At 40.9% G+C, this 19,029-nt stretch overlaps 1 protein-coding gene across 1 annotated transcript; it reads left to right on the plus strand.

Annotated features, from left to right (window-relative positions):
* The first annotated feature begins 461 nt into the window (after positions 1–461).
* On the plus strand, positions 462–18,801 carry C4H1orf115 (chromosome 4 C1orf115 homolog). Its single transcript, XM_036755434.1, has 2 exons — positions 462–910; positions 16,030–18,801. The coding sequence occupies exons 1-2, from the start codon at positions 587–589 to the stop codon at positions 16,147–16,149; spliced, it is 444 nt and encodes a 147-aa protein (XP_036611329.1). The 5' UTR covers positions 462–586; the 3' UTR covers positions 16,150–18,801.
* The last annotated feature ends 228 nt before the right edge of the window (positions 18,802–19,029 follow it).

Genomic DNA, 19,029 nt, shown 5'->3' on the forward strand with positions numbered 1-19,029 from the left:
GCGCCTTCTCTGATCGGGGCACACCATGGTGAGCAGTCTTGTGCCAGTGTCTCCCACATCACACAATTAATTCCAAAGTTCTGAAGAGAGATCTTGAGAGTGTCCTTCTATCCCCTTTTCTGACCACCACGTGAATCATTACCTGGTGTGAGTGAGTTCTCCATAAAATAGTCTTTTTGGCAAGCTCACCATTTGGCACTGAAAAGTGGGGACAGTGCTTAGAATCAAAGGATTCATGTAAGAAAAGTGACCTTGGATAAGTCACTCTGCTCCTGAGGATAATAATATTTGCTCTCCTTACCACACTGAGTCCTTGTAAGGAAAGAGTTTTGAAGGGTTTCACGAAGTATCAATTAGTAATAGTAGCAGCAGTAGTATTAACTGCTAGCATTTATATAGGCAATACTGGCCCTCGTTACAAGGGGGCGCCAGGAACCCGAGCTCTTCGGCCCCTCGGGTCCGGTCCAGTATAGTCACAGGACCAAGGGTCAAGGAGAAGGCGTGGACTAAAGGTTCTCTCTTCAATCCTCTCCTCTCCTCCCCTCTCCTCCGCATTCAGCCCAGGTTCAGCAGCTCCGGTGGCAGCATGACGGTGGGCGCCAGGCTCCGAGAGAAGGCTGAAGGCAGATACCTTCGCAGGTTCCCGAGGCGGGACAGAGAGGAGGAGGAGGCCTATATCCTTCAGCACCCCCAATTAGAAGACGAGGAGGAGGAAGAAAGGGAGACTGAAGTCCAAGAAAAGCCTCTGCAGCGCCCGGGGCCCCAGGGTGAGGCGAGGGAGGAGAAGGCAGCCCGCTCCAGGAAAGTTCACTTTGCCTTTGTCCCGGAGAGATACCAACCCCTGGAGGAGCAGACAGCCGGAGAAAAGCCCAAAAAGAAATATCGGAAGAAGCTGAAGAAGTATGGCAAGGTATGGGGGGATCGCGGGAGGAGGAGACTGGGATCAGAGTTGCCCACGTCCCGATGTGGACGCTTCTGAGGAAAGGGACAACGCTGTCTGTTCTTGTCCTCCGACAGCTGAGATGCTGGAGCAGCGGGGCTTCTTGACCTCAGACTTCCAGCACAGAGGGTCTGCTGTCAGCATCCTTTCTCTCCAACTCCTGCGCTCGAGGCGCGTTCCACACTAGTCTCCCTGGCACAAAGCTTGCGCAGAGGCTGAGAGCTGGGGAAGAGGTGACAGGTGCCCTCACCGCAGTCTAGAGATGGCCCTCTCGGCCTCTGACACCCCAAAAAATTCACGGGTCAATACTTCAGCTTCCCAAACTAGTCCCTGTTTGGGCAAAGAACACTTGGGGAAACAGATCATCTTATAACAAGTGTCTAATAAATACATGTTGATTTACTCTCTGGCTCATTTGAGGAGTGAGCTCTGCAAATTTTAGGATGGGTCAACCTGCTCCAGTGCCTTCTGTTTACACATGAGTAAACTGAGGCATAGGACAGTGGAATAACTTGCCCAGGACTTCACTGAGAATTAGTGTCAGAGCCATAACTAGAATTCAGATCATCTGGTTTTTCCATTACAGAAACGCTACCTGGATTTCTCTGGGTCTGGTAGATTTCTGCCATAGGAAAGACTTCTCCTTGATCCCTTTCTGATTTCTCTAGGCTTCTGAGGCAGCTCTAAGGGAAGTGTTGTTGGATTTTGAGTTTGTATTCCAGCTTTGATACTTTCTGGCGTGTGACCCTAGTAAATTAATTTAATCTCTTGTACCTCATCTGTGAAATAGAAATAATGCCTTTACTAACTACCCCCCAAAGACTGGGAAAACCTCTTGTAAGCTCTCAAATTATATATTGTGGGTTGTTATGAAACCCATCCCACTATTTTTTCTCATATTTGTTAACTACTCTAAACCATCTAATTTGTGTGTTCAACCTTTGGCCATTGCTACTGTCAAGAGGATAACAATCTACTGTCCTATAGTTTTGCTCAGAACCCCAGTAATTTTGTTTTGGAGGATTGTCACATAGTGATTCTGAATAATAGTAGATTGTCTAGGCTGAAGGCTCGTCCTTTCCTGGCCTCCATTCCCTATCCAGATCAAGGCTATCCCTTTGCTGTCCCTCCATCACATTTTACTCTTTCATTGAGCCCCTTGGTATTCCCTTCTGTTTTGAACAAACTACCCCTCATGTTAGGCTTTTGGCTTCCTGCCACAAATTGAGTTAAAATTTAATGAATTTTTTGACACTCATGTTGTTTCATCACAATAGAACGTAAGCACCTTGAGGCTGGAGTTGTTTGGTTTTGGTTTTGTAAACCTAGCCTGGTATAGAGTAGGTATTTAATAAACGCTTGTGGAATTGAATTGAAACAAAATTTGCACAGAAGCAAAGTTTGGCCTAGAATGTGTATTTTTAAAAAATTTTTAAATCAGTAGTTCTGTTAAACTGTTTAGAAGAGGAAGAACAGTTTCTAACACATGATGATGATGTTTCTTTTTCTTAGTCATGTCCAAGTCTTTGTGACCCCATTTGGGGTTTTCTTGGCAAAGATACTAGTATGGTTTGCCATTTCCTTCTCTAGCTCATTTTACAGATGAGGAAATTGAGGCAATCAGGATTTAGTGACTCACCCAGGGTCACATAGCTAGTACACATTCGAGACTGGATTTGATCTCCAGGAGATGTCTTCCTCACTCCAGGCCCTTCACTCTATCCATTGTACCACCTAGCTGCCCCTTTTGATACACAGCAGGTGTTTAATAAATGCTGATTGATTGGATTATTTGGAAATTGCATGTAAATTAATCATGCTCTGCCTCCTTCCCTTCTTTCCCTTCAGTCTTATATCCACCCCACTCCCACTGGCAAAAATACTCTACTACTTTCAAGAAAGTGTGATGTCATTGGTGTGGATGCTACAGTTACTTGGGAGATGGCCAGAAGCCTCTTCTAAGGCAGTCCTCGGGCTGTTCTGACCACAAAAGCTGGTCCTCAGATACAGCCTCCCAAACTGCCTAGCATCATAGGGTCGTAGAATTCTAGAGCTGGCAGGGACCTTGTAGACCATCTAGTCCAACCCCTTCCTTTAAAAGACAGGAAACAAAAGACTACAGTAGTTAAATGACTTGACCATGGTCACACACGCAGAGCAAACATCAAAGGGAAGATGTGAAGAAGGTCCTCCAACTCCAGAGGCACGTCAAGAAATCTGTTAGACTCCTAAAGTCCCACCTTCTGCAAGAAGCCTTAATCTTAGTGCCATTTTTCTGACAGTTTCCTCAATTCATCCAGTATTTATCTTGTTTATACACAGTTGTTTGCATGTTGTCTCTCCCATTAACTTGTAAGCTCCTGGAGGGCAGTGGCTATTTTTTGTTTGTGTATTTGGTTGGTTTTGCCTTTCTTTCTGTCTTGAGCAGTATGGTGCCTGGTACACAGTAGGTGATTAATAAATTCTTGTTGACTGCCCAGACTATTCCAAAGCTTATATTCTATTAGAATAGCCTTGGAAAACCCAGTCCCAACCTCCACACCATTATGAAGCCTCAGCAGTGGGACTTTGTTTCCTTTGGAGATTTCATTTCCCCCCACCTTCTCTCCATTATTTGCAGATATTTCCAGGGCTGGGTAATTCAACAAATACATAAATATTGTACTTGTTAACTCTCCTAGTCCCTCTTCCAGCTGGTTATTTCAGTGCTGAATGTTTTGTGACCAGCAGGCATGGTTTGTTTGCTTTAGTTTGGGGGCTGGAGGAGGGAAATCAGAGGGGAAGAAGTTTCAAGGACTCTAGGGGGAAGGGGAGCAAGAGAAAAGGCTAGAATGGTTCAAAATGGAAGTTTCACACTGTTTCATGCCTAACAGACAGGAACCAAGATTTTTCCTGATCTGGGGCTGCAGCCTCATGTACACCAATCCTTATAGCTTCTAATTCTTTGCTATTGTGGGCATGCCGCCCAACCTTTCTGAGCCTCAGCAGGGAGACTTCCAAAGAGTGTCTTCCCAGGTAAAGATAGCATTTATTGGTTTTCATGGTTCCATTGCACTCAACAGAGAGAACTTCTCTTGATGTTAGGATTAGATTAAGGCAGGGATTTCCAACTTGTTCAGTGTCAGGGCACTAAATTAAAAAAAAAGTGTCATAAATCAACAGGCTCTGTCTCCTCCACCCTTCCTGTTGTTGCATGCCATTCATTTTTAAATTAAAAGTAATCTATCACTTTTTTTAACCTTAACAATACTTCTTGATTAATTAAGGAAAATTAGATCTATCCAGGGTGTTAAAAAAATTAGAATTGTGAACTCATTCATGGCAGGTCAGGAGAAGGGTAGAAAAAGGGAACAAGCATTTATTTAGCCCCTACTAACAACTGATAATGATGAGGCAGAATAGAGATGGAGTAGGAGATAGAGGGCCCATGACAATCTGAGCTCAGATCCAACCTCAGACACTTATTTGCTGTGTCACCCTGGCAAAGTCACTTCTGTTTGCCTTAGTTTCCTTAACTGTAAAATGGAGATAATAGTATTGATCCTTAGGGTTGTTGTGAGGATGACATGAGGTCATATTTGTAAAGTGCTTAGCACAATGCCTACCACTTGATAAATTTGTCTTTCCTGCCCCTTCTTTTCTGATATAACACTTGCAAGTTTACAAAGTACTTTACTGAGGCTGAGATTAAATTGCTTGGCTGTAACCACAAGCAAAGAAGAGCCTCATTCAGAATTTGAACTCAGATCTTCTTGACTCCAAGTGCAAGTTAGATAAGTAGTTTAGATAGTATCTTCTCTTTGGGGAAACTGAGGCTTAAGCAGTTAAGTGAGTTGTCCAGTATCATGAAGCTTGTTGTTGTAGTAGTTCAGTCAGGTCCAACTCTTCATGACTCTGTGGACTGGACTGTCCATGGGGTATGTTGGCAAAGATACTGGAGTGGGTTGCCATTTCCTTCTTCAGTAGATTGAGGCAAACAGAGGTTAAGTGACTTCCCCTGGGTCACACAGTTCATTTTTGAACTTGGGTCTTCACGACTCCAGGTCCAGCAATCTATCCACTGAACCACCTAGGTGCTTTCATTGAGAAGCTTGATCCCAGGTCTTCTGACTACAAGGCCGGCAATCTGTCTGCTATACACTACATTCAATGCCTATCATGGAGATTGAGAATAGAAGTCAGTTTCTAATTTTAATTGTTCTTATTGACTTGCAGCGAGTGTGATAATAAAACAGTGAATACGGATAAGCCTTTCCCTCCCTCATTGGAGGAAGTAAAAGTATCCACTTTGTTCCTCTTCTCTTTTCCTACAAGAGAAAAGTCATGTCTTTCACGCTATAGTAACAGAGTTTCTATCTTTACAAGTCACTACATATAGAAGCCTGCTTCCACCTGAGTAGAATATAAATACAGGCCAAAAAAAAAAGGACAGTCTCCTCTAGGGGTTAGCATTCTAATGGGAGAAGCCAACACATAAAAGGGAGCTGGAAAGGGGAGTGTTGGTACAGAGGAGTGGAGCCCATAGCGTGGGGGGCAGCTTCAGGGGGAGAAGGCTGTTGGTGAGGAGGTGGAAGAGGCTGGTGAGTCAGGAGCAGAGGTGGGTGAGAAGCGGAATATTTAATGTAGGCATCACCATCAATATCTAATCCATACAACCACGCTGCCTGCTTTCAGCAACGTAGTCATTTCACCGTTTTAGTACAGCTGTTAGCTCCTGTTTGTTAGATGGTTCTATCAACTGAGTACCATCTGATCTAGAAGGAAATATGGTCTTAAAAGCCAAGCTGACCCATTTGGGAGGATAGGAGAGGGTCATAGGCTCAGAGATCATAGGTTGAAAGCTAGAAAGCATCTTAGGGGTCATATAGTCCAAGCACCTTATTTTACAGATGAGGAAACTGAGGCCCAATGGAGTTACATGATTTGCCTAAGATTCTGCGAGTAGTGACAGAGCTCCCAGGAAAATTCAGGTCTTTAGTTGCCAAATCCAGCAGTTTTTCCAATATGTCACACTGTCGCTCATGTAGAGAGTGCTTTTGCATAGTAATATTGGGGCTGTAAAATGTGAGCTCTTCTAATTGCTCTGAGATTTCGTTTTCATATCACTTGAGTCAAACTGGTAAAAGGAGATAGATACTAGATAGATAGATAGATAGATAGATAGATAGATACTAGAAAAAAAGCATGGCTTTTAAAAACGATTCACTAAAACACAGCAAAGAAGGATAATAACTTTTTTTCATTGATCAGATTTTCAATTTACGTCCAAGTCTCTTCTAGCTACTATTTAAAGAAAATAAATGTGGCTGCTGATTGCTATAGTACATGAGCTCTGGTGTGAAAAATCTTTGTGAGTATGACAAACGAGTAAAAATAAATGAGTAAGTCCTTGCAATGCCCTCCCTAGTCAACATTGCCCATCCCCCAAATCCCCCTCCTTCTACCCTATGCTGCAACGATGAAAAGAGTGATAGATTTCAATTAAAGTCAACAATCATTTATTAAGTGTCAACTAAATTCCAGGCATTGCAAGACAGTGGGGATTAAAAAAAATGAAATGAAAAGAGAGGTGGACTTTAATTCCACAAACACTTATTAAGTGCCTACTATGTGCAAAGTGCCAGGATATAAAGAGGCAAATGAAAAACAGCCCCTCTCCTAAGGAGCTGACATTCTATTGGGAGGTGGGAGTTGTTGTTGATTTTCAATCATCCCCTACTCCATGTGATCCTGTTTGGGATTTTCTTGGCAAAGATACTAAGCTGGTTTGCCATTTCCTTCTCCAGATCATTTGACAGATGAAGAAACTGAGGCAAAGAGGGTTAAGTGACTTGCCCAGGGTCACACAGCTAGTAAGTGTCTTAAGCTAGATTTGAATTCAGAAAGGTGAGTCTTCCTGACTCTAGGCCTGGCAGTCTATCCACTGTGCCACCTACCTGCCCCTCAGTGTCTACTGAGGGGGAAAAACAGCTAAATAAATATATTGACATAAGATCACCTGAGGAGCTGAGGATCACCTCCAGGTAGCCAAAAGGGGGATCAGAACAGGTTTCCCATGGGAGATGGCAGATGAGCAGAACCCTGAAAGAAGTCTCTAAGAGGAAGGTGCATAGGAAGGATGATTTTTTTTTACAAGAAAAATATCAAAATGTATTCATAGTTGAAACAGTGTAACCAATGAGACTTTAATTAACTCCATCCCCTTCTAATTATTTCCCATTGATGAGAGTGAGACACTTGCTGGCTATGTGACCCTAGGTAAGTCACTCAGTCTCTAGGTAAGTCCCTAGGTAAGTTTGCCTCAGTCTCTTCACCTGTAAAATGCGGTAATAATAGCACCTACCTTCCAGAGTTGTTGTGAGGATCAAATGAGGTAAGAAATGTCTGGAAAACAGATCTTGTCTAAAACAGGAGAGGTAATTTAAGAACCACTGGTCTCTCTGAAAACCATAATAAAACAAAAAACCTGGATGCCATATTTTGAGAAAATTGCCTAAAACTACTGGAACTAGAGGACAAATTGAGAATAGACAAAATCTAAACACCACCATTTGAAAGAAGCACCAAAGCTTCTAGGTCTAAGGAAAATTATTGCAGGTAGTTAGATCTAAAGAGATCACACACCAAGGATCTATAGTCAGGATCACACAATATTATGCAATAAGCATTAGAAAGGAAAAGCAAACTTGGAACATGGCATACCAAAAAGAAAATTAAAACCAAATTACAACCAAAGACAACTTATTTTACAAAGTTGAGCATCATCATAATAGTGCTTATAATGTTTTTAAATTTTCATAGCACATTAAATATATTGTCACATTTTGTTCTCACAACAACCCTGGGAGACAAATGCTATTCTTATTTCCATTTTACAGATTAGGAAACTGAGATAGAGTTTAAGCGATTTGCCCAGGGTCGCACAGCTAGTGAATGTCTGAGGCCAGATTTGAACTCAGGTTTTCCTGACTCCAGACCCAGCACTCTCAACCTTGCCACTTGGCCACCAATTCTACATAACTAACATATTTCTATAGGGAGAAAAATGGATCTTTAACAGAATCATTGCCTTCTAACTATTCCTATGGAGAAATCCAGAGCTTGGTGGCATGTTCAAAGTGCAAGTTCAGAAGATAAGAGAAACTTAGAAGATAAATAAGTTTGAGCAAATTGAAAGGTCTAAAATAATGATCAAATACTTTTTACCTAAAAGCAAGAGAAACTATATTATGCTTAAATAACAGAATAATATGAATACTAAATAAATATGCTTGGAATGGCATACTAACTACTTAAAGGAAAGCTAACTGATCTGCAATAAGAAATAGACAAAAATGGAGGAAGGGAACCTGTCTTTTTTAGGAATGATATACCACAGCTTCCAAGGACTCATGTAGAACAGTATTGGGAATTTATATCTATGCTCAGACACATGTTCAATGCTCCCATATTCCATTTACTAAGAGCTTGGCCAAGTCAGTTAATCTCTTTAGGTCTCTGTTTCTTCACATATCAGGGTGTTAGATTATATGACTTGTATGGTCCCTTTCTGCTCTAAATCTATGATACATACTACTTCATAACTGTGACTCTTTGGTCAAATCAGTTAATTTCTTTGGATCTCATTTTCTTTATCAGTAAAGCAAGGGGATTGGATTAAATAACCTCTAGGACTTCTTCCAGTTCTAACTTCTATGATATTTTGACAAATTCTTTCCCCTCCTCCCTTCTCTTCCCCCACCTCTCCAAGGCCAGGACTTGACCTCTAAAATGATAGTGACATTTATATAAGGCTTTCAGGTTCACAAAGCCCTTTACATATTTAATTTGATTCTTACAACAACCTTGTGAGGTTAGTACTAATACTATGTTCATCCTCATTTTACAGATGAGAAAAGGAGGCCCGTGCACTTGCCTATGGTTTTCATGCCGCCATCTTGGCTCCACCTCCAAATTTTTAAATTTATTTTTGGAGCCTATGGTTATATAGCTAATCACTTTTGTAAGCAGAACCTGAACTGAAGCCTCCCAAATCCTGGCTCCAGAGCTCTGTCTTCTATGCCATACTGACTCTATGAGAGCAGACCTCTATAACCTCTAAGTGTTGGTGAATCTCAATTTGACCCATTTAGGAAGTGAATTTAAAATTTAAAATTCTCCTTATGTCACCAGCTCATCAGGTTCATCAGAACAAGGCTTTGTCTACTAATGAATGAATTCAAAAAGCATTTATCAAGTTCTTACTGTGTACAATGTATTGTGCACTGTGAGACTGGGAAGAGAAAAGGGGAGATTGGTCCATGCTCTCTAGAGGCTCACATTCTAATGGAGGAGACAACAGATGAAGTATAAGTTGCAAATCAGATAGAAGGGTTCCATGATCCTTAAGGTGTAGCCACAAAGCAGAAGGTAAGGTTTCTTCATTGTCATCATCATCATCATCGTCATCATCATCATCAAACTTTATTTTATAATTATAATTATACAGTGTGTCCCAGAAGTCTTAGTACAGTTTTTAGCTTTAGTACCTTAAAACCTCACTAAGAATTTTTAAGCATCCTATATAACCAATCATATGTTGCATTTCTGTGGTTGTTCTCATGGAACATTTGGTAATTGCTCTTTAACCCGCCTCAAAGAAGTCCTATGTGGAAAATGAGTTTCATTTTCTATCTGCTGTTTAACAATATCCAGTTGAAGGTAAGAAAAGAAAGACAAGAGTATAAGCATGAAACAGAAAGTCTTTCCCCAGCTGTTCTTTTGAAAACCCTACGTTTATAACTGGTGGGCTTAGGGAAGCCAGGGGCTAAAGTAGAGATATCCAGATTTTAATTAAATAAAGCAGTTAAGTGCAAGGAGAGTGGGAGCAAGCCAGAGCCCTGAGTAGCAGCTTTGTTGAAATATAAAGACTACGGGACTTTCAGCCAGAAGATTGAGGATCTTGTCCAGGTTCCATCGCTTACTAGCTGTGGGATATTGGATAATTCTGAGTCTCAGATTTTTCATTAGTAAAATGGAAATACCTGTAGCACCTCTAGGCAGGCAGCATGGTGACATGTAAAGAGTACTGACCTTGGAGACAGACTCTCTGTCCATGTGACTCTGACCCTAAATTTCCTTACCTGTAAAAATATTGAAATCCCTTCCAGCTATAAATCTATGGTCCTATAACCTGCCTCACAGGATTAAAATCAAAAGCCTTCCTCATTTTGTCTCTTTTAGGGTAGTGATGTTAGAGAAATTAGTGATGATAGAGAAATTATATCATTCTCTTGTTTAGAGCAGTTTCCCCTTTTGAAACAGAATGGAGAAATCCCCACCATAAAGGGGTTAACTGGTTATTTATCAACTAACAAGAAACAGAAATTACCTTCTCCTCTGTGACTCTTCTGTCTGTACCCAGATTGCACCAGACTGAGGAAGACCATGAATCTCACCATCCTATTGACTCTGGTGGTAGCTTTCCTCCATTAACACCAGATTTCCCCACAGCTGTGGTTAAAGAGACAGTGGATTTCCTAGACTTTCATTTCTGTGATTCCACTCCAATGGAAATCAATGTGACAGAGGAAAGGGCAGTTGAATTTAGTTACCATTTCTACTGAGAAGTCAAGAACCGCAGCCTCAGAAATAGAAGCAAATTCCAGTTAACTCCCAACAGTTGAAGCCTCCTCACTGGACCTCAGTAACTAAGCACAAAGAAATCTGAGCTTTAGGAAAAACTTATATCTGGATAAAACTAGCAAATGACTAGCCCCTCTAAATGGGCTTGTTAGCTTGATAATCATTGTCTTTCATGGCTTTTAAAAATATGGTGTTTCTTTTGGTAGATGGAAGAAATTCAATTTCTTGGTGGATTTTTTTTCAGCCTGGGAATTTTTATATCAGTTGCAGATCCTCTCTGGTAGCCTAGGAAGCCAAATTCAGGCTCACCCCATCTTTTCTCATGGCCTCATAAGACTTCAGACATAGGACTCAGAACTTAAAGTTGGAAGGAACCTCTATAGAATCCATACCATAACTGAAAGAAATCCTTATATAACATATCTTCCTTTTTTAAAAAAAAAATTTCCCCCCAGATACATGTAAAGACAATTTTTAAACATTCATTTTAAAAAATTTTTGAGTTCTTTCTCCTTCCCTTACTTCCCTTCTCCCTGAGACAGTAAACAATTTGTTATAGGTTATACATTATAACATACTTTCAGAAGAAAAAAAAAACCTGGCATTTCTTTTTCTTCCTAACCCATTTTTGTGGAGATAAGCATTTTTTTGCCTCTTCTTTTCCTGTAATGTCAGAGCTGGTTTTCAAATTGTTCCAAGTCCAGCTGGATTCACTGGGGGCAAGGGACCCCATCCCTTTCTGTCCCAATATTCCACCATGCTTCCATAGAATAGCATTTTTCTCATATATGTGAAGCTTATTTTGCCATTTGTACTGGGAAACTCCATTCTAATCATTCCTAGTTAGGGGAGAATTTTTTCCTATTTGTTTGATTAATTTCTCCAAGGTTATTGTGAATAAAAATAATGCTGTGTTTCACCTCTCCCCTCCCAAAAAAAAATTGGCGGACAGCCTTGCCTACTCCCCATCCACTCCACTCCCAACTCATACACAAACTCTATTCCCAGGAAATCAGTAATGGTGAGAGTGAATCTCTCTCACTTTGATCCAAAAACTGAAAAGCTGTCCTCTCTGGATGACATTGAGATAAACCTTGGCAGATAGATATTTTCCATGTCTTTATTCCACATATCTCAAAGCTATGTTTTGACATCACTCCAATAAATAAGTTATTTTAGAGGTATTTTTGGTAGTGGCAAAGATGAAATGATAAATCCTTCTTAAGAGATAATAAGCCAAGAATATAGATGACATAAATGTCACAAAAAATTTAGGGAAATAAATATGAGCCATCTTTGATTTTAGTAGCTCAACATTAAAAAGGATTTCTCTCTGCTTGTCTTTATTTTAAAAATTTGTTGGGGCAGCTAGGTGGTAGAGCACTGGCCCTGAGTTCAAATCTGGTCTCAGACACTTGACATTTACTAGCTGTGTGACCCTGGGCAAGTCACTTAACCCTGGTTGCCTTGCCAAAAAAAATCACAAATAAATTTAAAAATTGTTTTGTTGCTTCACATGTGAAATGACTCCTGTTAGCTTTGCAAGAGCATTCCAAAAATGCATATCTCCATACTCTTCTCTTCCTCTACCCTACCCTTACTTGTTCAGTCATTTCAGTCATGTCTGACTCTTTGGGACCCCATTTGGGTCAGGACAGGGTGGGGGGCAGGGAACTGTGGTAATAGGGGAAGGCTTCATGGAAGTAGTGAATACAAACCTTGCTAAGTCTCTGTAGGGTTCTCAAAAAGCATCATGGAGTAGCAGAAAGAGTGTTGGGTTTGGGATCAGCGGACCTGTGTTTGAATACTAGCTCAGCCGCTAACTACCTAGATGACCTTGGGAAAATCATTTCCCCTTCATAAAGCCTCAGTTTCCTCATCGGCAGAATGACTCTCTGAGTCTTCCAGTCTTGGAATAGTTGAAGGCAAGATCAGAAAATCAGACAATGCATGTGTAGCCATTGAGGTACACAGCTTCAGATGAGTTTTGTTAGTTATCTAGATACATGCTTAAAAGTCTCTTAGAAAGTGATGTGTGTTAGTTTTTATAAAGGAATATAGCATATTACATTTAAGAGATTCACCATGAAAAGATTTTCTGAACAATTGGTGGTGAGAAGGAAAGGAAGGGGAGGTGAATCATGGGATTTAGACCTGGAAGGACATGAGAGAGCTTTGAGATGAACTATTTTTAGCCCCTAATTTTACAGAGGAGTAAACTCCCAGGAGAAGTGATTTTCCCAAGGTCACATAGGCAGCACGTAAATAACAGAGTTAAGATCCTAACCTGAGTATTTTTATTCCATATCCATTGATCTCTGGATTTCAGTTTTTCACTAGATATCATTCTGGGTAGTGAGACAAACACTGGATTCTACTGAGAAGACCTGGATTTTAGTCAAAGATTCATGGTTAACTCTGTGTCGTCAGCTAAAAATGACTCTTAGATCAGTCAAGTTTTGTATTCATTTGAGCTTCTTCAAGCAAGGATGCATATGCACAGACACAACATCCAGTGAAGGGATATTTCTTTCACGTATAAAAATGGGGTGGGTAGAAGGGGAGGATAAGAAGGGAGGGGAAAGACTGCAGAAAGGTCTAAATTCCTTGCCAATGAAAGGCTTAGTCAAGAACCTCTAGGATAGTGTGCCTGTGTGCTATGGTAGTACCTCCTGGACTCAGTTTTCTCATCTGTAAAATGGAAGTGTCCAGTGAGTGCTGGACACTTCTCTCTTGAAGGTATGATGGATGACTGGGTGAAGTGCTTTGGGTTCTGAGCTGCATAGTTAAAAACCAGCGAGAAAGACACACAGAGAGACAGAGAGATGAAAAGATCCCACTATGTGAGACCACTTTCCCCAGTCTCTGAGCATCCTAACATTTCCTGCTTCTTTGAAGTGCAGAGGGAATTAAGGGACCAACTTGATTACCCTGAACCTGCTTTGTTCGGTTTTCCCGTCTGGGTGTCATGTTTACATTAGTACTGTCCTGTTGTCTGCCCCACCGGCCGGAAGGAATTCCCTAGGGAGTATGAACTTGGTCTGTGTTGGGTGCTTCCAGCAGAGCACCCCACACCAATGAAGCGCTCACTCGATGTGGGTCACTTTTTAAAAAAATGATTAGGATGTAACTCAGTAATAGTGGTAGCTCAAAATAGCGGGCACCAAAATGGGGGAGGGGCGTTGGGGAAGGGGAAGAAAAAGATCTCGAACCCTGAATTCTTAAGTCACTTTTGCTTTAAATTGAGTCCAACCATAGAATAATGAGTCGCTAGTGTATAGTATACATATGGAAAATGTTTATCCTCCATGGACTCTGAAATTTTACAAATATGTGTGTTTATAAACAGTAATGTTTAAATAGTACTCTACCTTACACACACTCATTCACGTCACACCCTAGGCTTATCTTTCCTTCCCTATCTGGTTCTTGATCCAATTTTAATAATAACAGTTATTAAATTCTTGATATTTTCATCCTTGAATACCCTTAAATTGACTCCATTTAATTGGTCTTAGCACTTTTTGTCAAGTTTGTCCAAGTCAGGTCAGGTCAATAAGCATTTTTTAAATTATTACCTCTATGTGAAGGTCTGGGGCAGCTGGGTGGTGTAGTGGATAGAGCACTGAACTAAGAATCAGGAAGACTCATCCTGAGTTCAAACCCAGCCTCAGAGACTTCCTAACTGTGTGACGCTGGGCAAGTCACCTGACCCTGTTTACCTCAGTTTCCTCATCTGTAAAATGAGCTGGAGAAGGAAATGGCAAAATCGCTCCAGTATATTTGTCAAGAAAACCCCAAATGGAGTCACAAAGAGTAGGACTGACTGAACAACAACAAACGAGTCGGTTTAACAGAATGTATATGGGGGACTGAGGGTCTTGAGGTTCCATTGAGATAATGTATTTAAAACACTCTGCAGACCTTAAAGTTCTATAGAAATACCAATTGTAATTGTTATCGTCCTCCTCCTCCTCATCATTTGCCTACTGTGATCAGGCCTATTGAGTAAAACGAGTGTATCAGGAAAAGCTGAACCAGGCAGGGAGGGGGTATGCAGACACACTTTTAAGTTTTAATCTGCATTACTATCACTTTTCCCAAGTCTAGTCAATCAACAAAACAAAAAGCAAGCCCTGATTTGTAGTGTTTGCTGATTTCTGAGGTGTAAATAAATGCTCACAATGAAAGCTCAACAATTAACTAGCAAGCTGCAGGTTCCTGCTGGCTTCAGCATGCCCCTGTCTGGGACACACAATATAGATATATAATGTGTTTGCCTAGAGTTTATAAAGAAGGAAACAGTGGGTTGGATTGGATTACTTTCGGAAAATGCAAAGTACTTTTACTGACCCCAAGCTTCCATAATAGCAAAGGCTCATTTTTTCAATTCATACAGTTTATCTCCATTGAGACCGGGAACAGCAGTGCCTAGCACATTGCCTGGCCCATAGTAAATTCTTAATAAACGCTCGTTGTTTATTAGACTAAGCAACTGAGACAAAAGGCAATGGAAAAATTGCATATGAACGGGCTACAATTTATAACCAGGGATGAACTATGAAGAAAAACCAGGAGTAAACGATATCATCAAAGAATTACAGGACAGAAAGAGATGGACTGGCAACACAGTGAGAGTGAGGAAGGATGATGGGGTGGGAAGATGGTCAGAGTGCTCCACTGCTGTCTCCCCAGTGTTGTGGGAAAGTGAGGAAGCCCCTCTGGCTCATTGGGCAGTCACCAGTGGGGAACTTTGGGAGGACAGGGATGAAAGTCACACAGGATGGGCAGGGGTAGGCTGTGATCTGCTTTGTTGGGGGGAACCTGGGAATGAACGAGATCACAGATCAATCTGAATATATGAGAGAGAGATTAACAAAGAGGGAAGTTGTTATTTATATCAGCACTTTATGGTTACAACAGGACTTCGTAATGATTGTAAGTATCATTACACCCATTTTATAGATGTGGAAATTGAAACTCAGAGGTCAAGTGACTAACCTAGTATCAGGCAGCCAGGGAACATTAACTAGTTCATACCTGTCCCAGACCCATTAGTATTTGATTTAATGTAGCTCTCTTGAATAACACTATTAATTCTTCTGGGATTGCCTTTTTTTTTAGAGGAATAAGGGACAGTGATTAAATTCATTCTCCCTTTACTCATGAGAAGTTTGAATAGTTTGTTGTTATTTAGTTATGTCTGACTCTTTGTGACCCCATCATTTGGGTTTGGGTTTTTTTTTATGGTGAAGATAATGGAGTGGTTTGCCATTTCCTTCTCCAGCTCACTTTACAAATGAGAAAACCGAGGCAAATGGTCAAGTGACTTGCCCCGGGTCATGCAGATAGTGTCTTGAGGCTAGATTTGAACTCAGGTCCTCCTAACTCCAAGGTTGGCACTCTATCCACTGCATCATCATTTTTAGTACTAACTGGTAATTTTTCTCTTTCTCTAAAAACAGAATGTTGGGAAAGTGATCACCAAAGGATGCCGGTACTTTGTCATTGGTTTGCAAGGATTTGCCTCGGCTTACTCATCACCTTTTACAGCAACAGCCACCCTCGTTTCCTTGGTTCGCTAGCAAAAGTCACACAGAGGCAGTGTCCTGCTAGAGAACGTTGACCCTGCCACCCTGGGATCACAATGAAGCAAGCATCATGGACTTTGACCCAGAAACTACTTGGGACTATATAGAGAAAAAAAAACACTGTCCTTTCTTGTGGAGGTGGATGAGAGATGTTAATGAATCAATCCTTTCCCTGCTTTCTGGTGCTTTTCATCTTTGGAGTGTCCTGCCATCAATGGAATCCTGATCAAAGGGAAGCATGTACTATGAAGTATGGGGCCAAAAAGATAAGTTGGAGTTTCTCTCAGACAAGATTCTCAGTTATAGAAAAATTAGTTTGCTAAATCCTGTGTCTGTGGCTCAGCAGCCTAAAGGAGACCCACAAGAAAGGTAGAACCCAGGCGGGTGGACTTAATAGGAAGGAGACTCCCAGTGAATTAAGATGGGGAGAAATTTTGGATAAGAATTGAATGTTTGCTGATCCTTTCCCAGAGTGAATCTTGAGTTGACTTACCACTTTTACCGAACACCTAGAATCAGACGTTTCTATGCTATGCATCCCCACAGCTGCCCTCATTTGGAGGACCGTCTTCTTTTATCCTCCGGTTTTTCTGTTGCTGAAAGCTTAGTTACCATTGTGAAAAACAATCGGAGGGGGACAATGAATTGAGATATCTTGAAAGAAGCATTGATGAGTTTTGGATTATCATTCAAATTCAAGAAATGCCTACGATAGACTAAATCTACCTCTTTGGCTTGAAAGGGCTATTGCCTTTGAATTAATGAGTTCAGGTGAGATCAGAACAAAGCCTGGAGGTTTCAGGAAGGTCAGTCGTTGTTTGACGAGCTCCTTGTTTCATCAGAAGGTCTGCTCCGGGCATTTTACCAGTCTAGCCCAGCCAGTTTAAGGCTAGCCCAGGCCAAAATAAAAACAGATCCCATTTGCCATCCGATCTTTGCAGATGAAATGCCCTACAGGGGATGCTAAATCTCCTTTTTGTATTCTCCCACCATCTCTACTGGAAGTCACTTATTTTTACTCTCTGATGAAGGTAGGAGAGTACAAGCTAAAGACTGAGGTAGTTTGGATTGGGAACAAGTTGGGGCTGGGTCAGGGCAGGACAGTTAAAACAAGGGGATGCTGGCTTTCCATTCTGGAAATGGGTAAATTGAAGAAAGTAACAAGGAAGTAGAAGAAAGACAGAGAGTGAAGAGAAGAAGAGAGCAAAGAAGGGAAGAAAAATGTAAAAGTAAAAGAAAGTAATGAGATCAATGGGGAAAAGGAAGTTAGAAGTAAAGAGTTTGGCTTTATTAGTAGTAACCGGAATTTAGAATTCTGGAAGGAAGGTAGCAGAAAAGTGAAATTACCAGTTGGTTCTTTTTAAAAAAAAGCCCCAAACCTGAATTATATATACACACAAACACCTTCAAAGTTAGTGCTTAAAAAGCTGTAGCTTTATTTTAGCTTGATTTTATCTATGGAATCATTTTGGAATAGGAGCACTATCCGATTTGCCATGGGCCTCACACCTGCCCAGGAATAGCCTATTGGCAGCAGTGAGACTGAAAATACAGGAATGTTAGAAAATAATTTTTTAAAAATGTCACCCATACTCAAGTGGGTCTCTTGAACACCAGATGGAGGCCTCATCTTTCAGGCTTTTCTGATCAATTCCAGCTTGATGGCAACCTAAATGAGAGGAAGAAGTAGAGTAAAAAAAAAGATGAGGACAATTGGAAACGAAAGGCTAGAAAGGGAGCTTGATTGCAGGGTAGCTTGATTTTTCAAAGTCTGAAGCATTAATATTAATATTCATGTTTAAGATGAGCTTGACCTGAATACCTATGTGCAACATGAAGCCAGCATCGAAGGTGTTCCTAAATGGTCAAGTTTTAGCCAAAATGATGAAAGGAAACTAGTGCAGGTTATGAATTTTCGTACCAATAAGATAATTAGACCCTTGTCAGTCTTGCTTCTTTCCAAGTTCATCTCTTTTCCCTTTTTTTCTGTTTGTCAATGAAACTAGGTTTAGAGATATGTCAGTCAGAAACTTTGAGTGTCTACTAGGTGCAGGAGAATTAAATCAAACGAATCAAAACTTGGGAGGAGACAGCAAGGTTATGTGTGGTATCATTCACTGGTGTAAAGTAATGGCATTTTGTTGATAACTGCCACCTTCAAGCTGACGAAGGCTACTGATAGGGGAGAACCCCAGACTGAAGGAGAATTGTTTATTCCTTGGGGGCACAAGGCTACCTCCAATGTTTTCCCTTTCCCTGGTGCTTTTTGGGTGGAACTGTTTCTAAAAGAAGTGAATGATGAAAGGTCAGCATGATCTGACCCTGACAACTGTAAAGCCTGGTTAAGAATTAACTCAAATTGTGAAAGTCAAACTAACCCAGTTTTGTCCTCACGACTAGGTTCATTTTGAAAGATTAATTCCTATAATATTTTTGAGACCAAAGCACTAATATTATTTTCATTGGAATTAGTAAGTTGAGTTCTTGATGTCAGCATGCTCTGGGTAATCCCCCTTTTCTGGTTTTCTCCAACCACTGCTGAGAGACTTCTGGAAGTTCTTCCATTGCTTGTTTATGAAAGACACAAGGAAATTTGTTTCTTTTCTAATCTACAATGTAAATAAAAGTTTGGATTTGTTTAATGAATGTGGGGAATTTTTTTTTTCACTGTGTAGCTTTACCTGACCTTCATCGGGGTCCTAGGGCAGCTAGGTGGTGCAGTGGATAGAATGCTAGGCCTAGAGTCAGAAAGACTCATCTTTCTAACTTCAGATCTGGTCTCAGACACTTACTAGTTATGTGACCCTGGGCAAGTCACTTAACTCTGTTTGCCCCAATTTTCTCATCTATAAAATGAGCCGGAGAAGAAAATGC

This window comes from Trichosurus vulpecula, chromosome 4, assembly GCF_011100635.1.
Source record: "Trichosurus vulpecula isolate mTriVul1 chromosome 4, mTriVul1.pri, whole genome shotgun sequence".
NCBI classification, from domain to species: domain Eukaryota; kingdom Metazoa; phylum Chordata; class Mammalia; order Diprotodontia; family Phalangeridae; genus Trichosurus; species Trichosurus vulpecula.

Coding starts and splice junctions, on each gene's coding strand:
- C4H1orf115 (XM_036755434.1), top strand. CDS start 587: ATGACGGTGGGCGCCAGGCTCCGAGAGAAGGCTGAAGGCAGATACCTT. Junction 911..16,029: donor AGCTGAAGAAGTATGGCAAG/GTATGGGGGGAT, acceptor CTCTAAAAACAG/AATGTTGGGAAAGTGATCAC.